Source organism: Oncorhynchus mykiss, chromosome 25, assembly GCF_057628025.1.
Source record: "Oncorhynchus mykiss isolate SJ-2025 chromosome 25, ASM5762802v1, whole genome shotgun sequence".
Classification (NCBI taxonomy): domain Eukaryota; kingdom Metazoa; phylum Chordata; class Actinopteri; order Salmoniformes; family Salmonidae; genus Oncorhynchus; species Oncorhynchus mykiss.
Window position 1 is genome coordinate 19,751,311 of NC_143046.1, and position 9,847 is coordinate 19,761,157.

Here is a 9,847-nt window from a genome sequence, read left to right on the forward strand (position 1 = left end):
TTCTGAAATTGTTTGGAAGCCTTCCCCAGATCTGTGCCTCGACACAATCCAGGCTCGAAAATCTAAGGACAATTCCTTCGACCCCATGGCTTCGTTTTTGCTCTGACATGCACGGCCAACTGTGGGACCTAATATAGACAGGTGTGTGCCTTTCCAAATCATGTCCATTCAATTGAATTTACCACAGGTGGACTCCAGTCAAGTTGTAGAAACATCTCAAAGATGATCGATGGAAACAGGATGAACCTGAGCTCAATTTCGAGTCTCAGAGCAAAGGGTCTGAATACTTATTATTATTATTATTATTTTTTTTTACAATTTTGCTAAAGTTTCTAAAAACCTGTTTTCACTTTGTATTATGGGATATTGTGTGTAGATTGATGAGCAAAAAATGTCATTTAATCCATTTTACAATAAAGCAGAACATTACAAAATGTGGAAAAAGTCATGGGGTCTGAACACTTTCTGAATGTGCTGTACATGACAATGGTTAAAAAGGTTTGGAATGGCCTAGTCAAAGTCCAGACCTAATACCGATTGGGATGTTGTGGCAGGACTTGAGACAAGCAGTTCATGCTTGAAAACCCCAAATGTTGCTGAGTGAAAGCAATTCTTCCACAGAGATGTGAGAGAGTGATCAACAACTACAGGAAGTGTTTGGTTGTGGTCATTGCAGCTAAAGGTGGTACAACCAGTTATTGAGTGTAAGGGGCAATTACTTTTTCACACAGGGGCATTGGGTGTTGCATAACTTTGTTAAATTAAATAAAAAAATAAAGTATAATTGTATTCGTTATTGGTAAACTCAGGATCCCTGAGTTTATCTAATTTTAGGTTTTGGTTGAAGATCTGATAACATTCAGTACAAAACAAATAGCAAGAAAAAAAAAAGAAAATCAGAAAGGGTGCAAATACTTTTTCACAGCACTGTACAGTATCTAATCAAGACAGTGTTCAATTTTTCATATTTTTAAAAATTCATTTTATAATTTTTCTTCAAATTTGACAGTACAACGTATTTTGAGCAGATTATTGACAAAGACAATCAAATCCATTTTAATTCCACTTTGTAACCCAACAAAATGTGGAAAAAGTACCGGGGTGTGAATACTCTCTGAAGGCACACAAAGAGGAGAAAAAGCAGAATCTGCAGGAGGACTGGTGTGTTATTGTAAGCCCCTGGTGAAAGGTCAGGCATGCACACTCCCTGCTGCCCTCTGACCTGTAGCAATGACCAAACACAGGCTCCAGCCACCAACAATAAACTATTGTTTCACCACTGTACAACACAATGCACTGTCTGTGAGAGTATGTGCTGTCCAGCCTCCTCACCCTCCTGCTGCCCAGCCTCCTCACCCTCCTGCTGCCCAGCCTCCTCACCCTCCTCACCCTCCTGCTACCCAGCCTCCTCACCCTCCTGCTACCCAGCCTCCTCACCCTCCTGCTACCCAGCCTCCTCACCCTCCTGCTACCCAGCCTCCTCACCCTCCTGCTGCCCAGCCTCCTCACCCTCCTGCTACCCAGCCTCCTCACCCTCCTGCTGCCCAGCCACCTCACCCACCTGCTGCCCAGCATCCTCACCCTCCTGCTGCCCGGCATCCTCACCCTCCTGCTGCCCGGCATCCTCACCCTCCTGCTGCCCGGCCTCCTCACCCTCCTGCTGCCCGGCCTCCTCACCCTCCTGCTGCCCGGCCTCCTAACCCTCCTGCTGCCCAGCCTCCTCACCCTCCTGCTGCCCAGCCTCCTCACCCTCCTGCTGCCCAGCCTCCTCACCCTCCTGCTGCCCAGCCTCCTCACCCTCCTGCTGCCCAGCCTCCTCACCCTTCTGCTACCAGGCTCCTCACCCTCCTGCTGCCCATCCTCCTCACCCACCTGCTGCCCAGCATCCTCACCCTCCTGCTGCCCAGTCTCCTCACCCTCCTGCTACCCAGCCTCCTCACCCTCCTGCTGCCCGGCATCCTCACCCTCCTGCTGCCCGGCCTCCTCACCCTCCTGCTGCCCGGCCTCCTCACCCTCCTGCTGCCCGGCCTCCTCACCCTCCTGCTGCCCAGCCTCCTCACCCTCCTGCTGCCCAGCCTCCTCACCCTCCTGCTGCCCGGCCTCCTCACCCTCCTGCTGCCCGGCCTCCTCACCCTCCTGCTGCCCGGCCTCCTCACCCTCCTGCTGCCCGGCCTCCTCACCCTCCTGCTACCCGACCTCCTCACCATACTGCTGCCCAGCTTCCTCACCCTCCTGCTACCCAGCCTCCTCACCCTCCTGCTGCCCAGCCTCCTCACCCTCCTGCTACCCAGCCTCCTCACCCTCCTGCTACCCAGCCTCCTCACCCTCCTGCTGCCCAGCCTCCTCACCCTCCTGCTGCCCAGCCTCCTCACCCTCCTGCTGCCCAGCCTCCTCACCCTCCTGCTGCCCAGCCTCCTCACCCTCCTGCTGCCCAGCCTCCTCACCCTCCTGCTACCCAGCCTCCTCACCCTCCTGCTGCCCAGCCTCCTCACCCTCCTGCTGCCCAGCCTCCTCGCCCTCCTGCTGCCCAGCCTCCTCACCCTCCTGCTGCCCAGCCTCCTCACCCTCCTGCTACCCAGCCTCCTCACCCTCCTGCTGCCCAGCCATAGCTGTGTCTGACCTAGACTCAACAGACCTCTAGTCTGCCTGCCTGTCTGTCTATGTTGTGGCTATTTCAGGCTGGAAAGTATGTCAGTGTGGGTGTGGCATAATTCCAATACATCCGCAACAATATAAAGATGTTGCCTTCAGTGGCTAATGTGTTTGCAACATGGATTGACGCAGACTGGGGTACAGGCTTCTGGCTAGCCTAATGGAAGTCATGTCAGACAAGATTGGAGGACTGCAGGGAGGACTGGTGAAAACAGTAGTCCAGTTGGACTGCAGGAGAACTCTCTATCTTTCCCTCCTCTATTCTAATTGAGCTGTTTCTCCTCATTCCTACACAGGGAACCTATCCCAGTCGCATTGAACACCATGATTCTGTACCAGGAGGACTAGTGCATGGTGTCCCCATACCACCCTCTGCCATTGTGGGATAAAAACCATCAACCTACCCCTGAGGTGTCTTGATGGACACATTAAAACACAAACACCAGACGTGCTAAACTAACATTGACTTTATCTGAGCTCCTGTTTAATTCAGTTCCTTTTGAAGCCAGACTTTGTTTCTTAATCACCACATCCTCAACTCAGCAACATGCTGTTCCCAGTCTTAAATCAATTTACGGCCTCCTGGGTAACACAGCTTCATTACTGGGGAATGTGATTAGCAGCCCAATGCTAATAAGGAGAAGCGAGAGAAAGATGGTTGCTGTGTAAACACCATCTGACATGCTAATAATCACTTTATGGCCTGTAGTCTGACAGAAGCCTTGCTCTATGGATCTATCCTCCTCATTGACATGAACTGGAGTAGATCTCTCATTCCTCACTCACACTCAGCTATGTCTGAGCTTTGCCTGATGGTTTTGTGTGCATCATTTCCTGGAAATGCCAATAGGAATTTATTATAACAGTGCAATATAGTATTTACATTTTATGACACATTTGTCTCAATACACACACTTTGTCATTGTTAATAACATTGACTTTAACCAAGACATATGTATCAATCCCTATTCTAAATGTAACTACTGTTTGCTTAACCCACACTCCAGGCTCTGTGGATATACTACAGAGCTGTGAGGGGACCAAAGGCTACCCGGTGGCTCAGTTATGTTTCTCCAACACTCTAAATTAACTTCACACATTCCCTCTGGCTTAGGGCTAGCCATAAACTGCTGCAGTGGGAGGATTGTGAGGTAGGAAGGGAGAGATGGGGGGAGGGATGGATGGACGGAAAGAGGGTGAGATGGAGGGAGGGAGAGATCGAAGGAGGGAGCGATGGAGGGAGATATGGAAAGAAGGAAGGAGAGAGAGAGGGACTCAACCTCATCTCAGTTTCTATTCACTTTTAGAAGGCTCAGAGGAAGACAAGAAAGTTAGATAAGCAGGCTGTATTGAAAGTTAGATAAGCAGGCTGTATTGAAAGTTAGATAAGCAGGCTGTATTGAAAGTTAGATAAGCAGGCTGTATTGAAAGTTAGATAAGCAGGCTGTATTGAAAGTTAGATAAGCAGGCTGTATTGATTTTCATTGTATACGTTTAGAGAATCAGCCCGTTTGGTGGGTTACTCTATAAAGGTGTGTCCAGATGCTCAATCATGAATCCTGGAGGGCTGCCTCTCATTGACACACCAGCATGTAGCCGCATGGTGGTCCTAGTTTGTACAAACAGCACAGCAGGCCCCTACAAACCAAACAGCTCCACCTCCAAAAGCCCCCACATCTCCACGTGTCCATATGGCTGCCCGTCTCCATTGACTAAATGCAATGCTGGTAGTATTTAGTCTACCTTTTCTGCACCACGATCCTGTACGTCATAATGAGTCGGACTTTACTAAACGAGACAACGATACCAAGGTGAATGCAGTTCAATTTCATTTGTGATCATAATTTAGTTTTTTCTAACTGTTATGGTAACTATCCCATGACTTACTTGTTTCCCCATTTAGTTGGCACAGATGTTAACACCCACATTTCTGCATTAATAGTCTCTCTCTCGACCATGCAGACCCTGAATCATTGCATAAGCTTATACAGTTCATATGCCTCTCTGGCAGCTGGGCCCAAACTGTGCTTCCGCATGTAGTGGAAAATATTTGTCATCTGACGTGATGTTCTGCATTCCCCGTGCACCAAGGACACACAGGAACAGCAAACTCTTATTTAGGAGGGGAGAACTCAAATGGGGTCAAGGGTTATTGTTGTTCCTTTGTTAGTCATTTAGCAGACGCTCTTATCCAGAGCTACTTACAGGAGCAATTAGGGTTAATGGCCTTGCTCAAGGGCACAGACAGATTTTTCACCTAGTCGTCTTGGGGATTCGAACCAGCAACCTTTCAAAATGCATTCTCTACTCCACATCATAGCAATCAACCTGAACTCTAAGAAAAGTGTTGTTACATGTCCTGTAGTTTTGAAAGTATGTTCCTTTTCTACTCCTGAAGGTCCCATCTGAAGGTATGAAACTAAGGTCACAAAATAATTATAGAATGTCAGCATATGTTTTGATGTGGACTCAAGATGTTCTACTGTATGTTGAGTTGCCATTGTTGACCCCCCACAGTATGTCCAAAGCCCAGCGTTGGGTCAAATGGAGTGCAAAGTATCTCAGATCACATGGGAAATAATCTCTGATTCGGTTTCAGTATCTCTGAGATATTTTGTTTTCTGCACAACCACCATGCTTGTCTTAGTCTTATCAAACCTGTCATATCAGACTTCATGAAGAAAGGAAGAAGTTTGTTTCTCTAATATCCGCATGCCATCGTCTATCTCTCCCTCTGTGTACCCAGTGAGGCGCTAGCTAGGCTACCCCCAGTGAGGCACTAACTAGGCTAACCCCAGTGAGGCGCTAACTAGGCTAACCCCAGTGAGGAACCCCTTATCATCACCAGGAAGACCAGTAAGGTTGTGTCTACCTTTAAGCCCACAGCTATCCTTGCCGCCTTGCTCCATTTATGATCAGAAACGCTGTGGCATTGCACAGCAAACAAACATAAATAGCCTAATCTAGTCGCATTTCTCTCTATGGGTATCTGTTGACTTTTGCTTAAGCGTCTCCGTGACTGCTTGGCTGTGTGACTCACTGATCCTATCTGCCTGAGCGTCGTGCGCTTGGCTCCCCATGTCCCCTTGCTTTCCCCACAAACAGACAGACAGAGAGGCAGACATACAGAAAGGCAGGCCAGAGCAGGCAGACAGACAGGCAGACTACAAGTCTGTTGAGTCTAGATTAGACACAGCTACGGCTGGGCAGCAGGATGGTGAGGAGGCTGGGCAGCAGGAGGGTGTGGAGGCTGGGTAGCAGGAGGGTGAGGAGGCTGGGCAGCAGGAGGGTGAGGAGGCTGGGCAGCAGGAGGGTGAGGAGGCTGGGTAGCAGGAGGGTGAGGAGGCTGGGCAGCAGGAGGGTGAGGAGGCTGGGTGGCAGGAGGGTGAGGAGGCTGGGCAGCAGGAGGGTGAAGAGTATACTATCTGCGCACCTCACTTGACACTTGCATACTGCGCTGCAGTCAAAAGGTGTGATTTAGGAAGGGTTTATTAGAAAACAGAAGGTGCCAAAAACTGTGTGATCTAGGCAGGGTCCATTATAAAATGGAGGGTAGGCACTAAGCCCGAATGGACTATACCCCTAACTTGAGTTACACAACCACAATTTTGTACAGAAAAATACAAAGTTGTGAATTAGCAGCTTGTCGTAGATATCATCAGCACTTTTTGAAGATGGCTGCCTACAGATCTACTTCAGGTGAAAGGTTGTGGGAATTGCTCATAAATATTCATTTTTGGGGAGGGTAAACTAATTGTATCTGATCCCAACACTTTTTCACGAAAGCATACTTACCAGAAGTACACTGGAACACTCTGATAATAAAATGATGTGCATTGTGAGCAAATACGGCTCTAGACAGTTAGCGTACAGTGGTAAGGCGCTGAGTTCCTGCTATCTGTTACCACTTGCAGTGTAAGTTCAATCCCCCATGAGGTGCAAAGAAAACAATTGAAATGTGGACTTACATTTATTGAGGTATTGTGTTGGGAAGAAAAGTGTAATAATTAGAGGCTCAATTCAATACAACCCGCATTGCCATATTTACGGAGCAGCTCTTTTTCCCAATAGCCAAATTATCTCATAGATCTGTCTTGGGTACTGTATAAAAACCTACAACTAGAGTGACTCCTCTCACAGGTATGCTTTCACTTCTCAGAATTAAAAAGTGTGTCGGCATGGGATGAATGTTGTCAATAAAGGATAAGACAAATGTATATCTGCCCCATGTGGTATTAGAAATCTCAACCATTGAACTATGAGCCAACTGTCTTAGCAGCCTGCACCACCAGTCATAGCGGTTAGGAAAAAATACAATGAGTTGACACGACCACCATTGTCATCCATTTCTTGTTACGATGGATGTAGCTACGAATAGAAACGTATAAACCTCATCGTTTACAAGTTTTTTTTTCCTTAGTAAAAGCCCATAGATATGTATGAAATGGTAAGGAAAAACGTTGTATTTGGTCATATGTGGAAATGTGGCCTACTGCCTTTTAGAATGTTGTGTAACGTCAGTAGTCTATTCAAGGAAGCATCGTGCAAAATATATTGGCACACTCCATCTACCAAGACCATTGGCAAATAAGGCCCGCTGTCACCTGCTTTTATAGAGAGCCTTGCGGTGGTACCACCCAGCACATCTAGAAGGGAGTGTATTTCATACCGAACCCCTACCTTAAGATGACGTAGAGGCACCTTCTCAAGGTGCCTCTACATCACAAAATGTCAATGGTAGAGTTGAACCGCTAGGGGGAAAGAGCTAGATTTACTACTAAAAGACCAAAATATATCACTTTTGCAATGAACTGTCAAAACGAAGACCAGAACGCAGGTGTCTCACTATAACTTAGCCTTAAACATGGTTTTCCATCAAAACAAGTTTTAATGAATGTTACTCTTTAAAACACTTTCAGTTGTTATTGTTGCTTACTACTAAGTTACTACTCACCCCGTGCACAGTCCGACAACAGGATTATTTCACAAATGAGCAGGCAAATCCATAAATGCCCCATTCTTTCTGGATCGCAGGTTTCAACACTTCAAATCTGGGATAATGAAAAAACAAGACAATTCACAGTGAGGCGAGGTGCAACAACACATACTGGTTTTATCCACATCATCTCTAAGCTACTGGATATGGTTTTACAACAACAATATTATCTCACAGACGTTTCTTTGGAAGTGGGATAGCCAAGGAATTTAGTAAATATAACAGACTTACAGTCTTGTAACTAGTGACATTAAAACAAGTTGTTAATCATTTAACTGGAAAATACAATACTTCTGTTCCTAACACTAGAAAATGTGTTTCTGGAAAAGCAATTTAGGCTTTTTATTTATGATCTTCATTCAAACGAGCAGCTCTTATTCTGTTCATATGACCCTCTGTTTCTGGATAGAGGAGTTATTATTTCTGCCATTGTGTACATAAAATTGTAAGTCATTTGAAATTATGAACATCCTTTAGAGTTTTGAATTTAATCTGTGATAAGAATTATCAACATCACATAACATTGACTGTTATATTAAAGCATCTGCTATTGGGGAAAGAGACATGTCCTCCTAACTCATTGTATTAGAATTGGTTATAGATGCTGATGTATAAACTACAGTTAATCTAGCTGCTAATGAACCATCCACATAGATCATAAAATAAACATGTCATATGTGAGTTAGGTCGAGGCCAGGGTCATCTTTGTCCAGCACCCCTGGAGCAATTAGGGTTAAGTGCCTTGCTCAACAGAGTTTTCACAGAAGTCGACTAGGAAGGTTGGAACTACCTTTCGGTTACTGACCCAACTCGCTAACCACTAGGCTACATTCCGCTCTAGATCAGTGAGACATGGTGAATCAGTGGAATGACAACATTTTACACTCAAAAGTGGACAACAAATAATAGCTTTTATAAGGTAATATAGACTAACTATAATTTATGATGAACACAAACATTTTGATTTATGCAATACAGCTGTGTACTGTCCTATTAGTAAAACATAAGTAATAATCTGTAGTATCAATTAAAAGTTGTCTACTTATGCATTTCTAAAACAAACATGCATCCTTCTAAAATCAGCTGCTTAAAAAGAATCACATTGTAACCAGGGCCAATAACCCATTTTAAAATAATACAAGTTAGTAAGTAGTGATTTACCTGAAATGTCCTGCAGCAATGATTTGTATTGAATCGGTTTCCCACTAACGGAAAGTCTATCATTCTTATTGCCTTTACATTTGCATCAAAGGTGATCTAATCCAAATAATCAACAAATCAATATCCACTAAATGTTGAACTGCACGCACTGTCGCTCAAGTACCTGTGGCTCAGTTATTGAAAACAATTGTACCCTCCAATACAAAGAACACTATTGAACGTTAATATCAAACATGCGAGAGATCAAATCTAGTTCGTTTTTTGAATGACAGTCATCACATAACGCTCGTGTGAGACCACCTCACCGGACAGAACGCGTGCGTAAAAACTAAATAAATAAAAGTCCTCTGCTCGCGGTAGTCTACAGTTAACTCCTACCCTTATGAATTTCGGAAGAGCCGCTGCAGGCCTAATCTGTTTATTTATTTTCGCAATTTTCATTTGCATCCAAATACCTTTTTGCAATAATTGAGCTAACAGACCTTGCCATCCAGTAATCGACCGCAGGCAAACAAACAGCCGAGGGAAAGGCGGTCCATCCAAGCTCGGAACTTTTGCCCAATCACAGTGTAGCCCTAGTCACAGCTACTCAACAAATTTTAAGAATTAACTCTTTCGTATTAGCCTACATTTAAGGCAGTTCTGCTGAAAACATGGACTACATCATAATAATATATATATATATATATATATATATATCATAATAATTGTAAAAAATATATATAGGCTAATATACATAATCACAAAATGTATAACAATAAAACATTAATGTAATAAATGCATTATAATGTAATTACAATGTAATGATAGTTAATATTCAATTGCATTTCTATTCCCACTAATCAGTAATCAGACAGATTGATTAAAGATTGAAATGGTATGGTTTGGGTGTTAAAAATACACACTGGCCTAGCATTAGAAAATTGGTCAAAAACATTCATAAGAGAAAATGGTCATTTAAAGAATACATGTGATATGACAAAGTGTCATTTTATCAGACCCAGATTAAGCATTATCCTGGGTTAAAACAAGCTCCAT

At 44.6% G+C, this 9,847-nt stretch overlaps 1 protein-coding gene across 4 annotated transcripts in view; it reads right to left on the reverse strand.

Moving 5' to 3' along the window:
* Window positions 1-9,384, reverse strand: part of fgfrl1a (fibroblast growth factor receptor like 1a) — a 99,384-nt gene extending 90,000 nt beyond the window's left edge. Inside the window, exons 1-2 of one of the 4 annotated variants that reach the window (XM_021583558.3) lie at window positions 8,810-9,346; window positions 7,607-7,703 (exon numbers count right to left, since the gene is read on the reverse strand). In XM_021583558.3, coding sequence (XP_021439233.1) covers window positions 7,607-7,670 — 64 coding nt within the window. In that variant the 5' untranslated portion in view covers window positions 7,671-7,703; window positions 8,810-9,346. Of the gene's footprint in view, window positions 1-7,606; window positions 7,704-8,809 lie in introns of all 4 variants that reach the window. The other 3 variants (XM_036970032.2, XM_090220382.1, XM_090220381.1) reach the window with 3 other exon arrangements.
* Window positions 9,385-9,847: the final 463 nt, after the last annotated feature.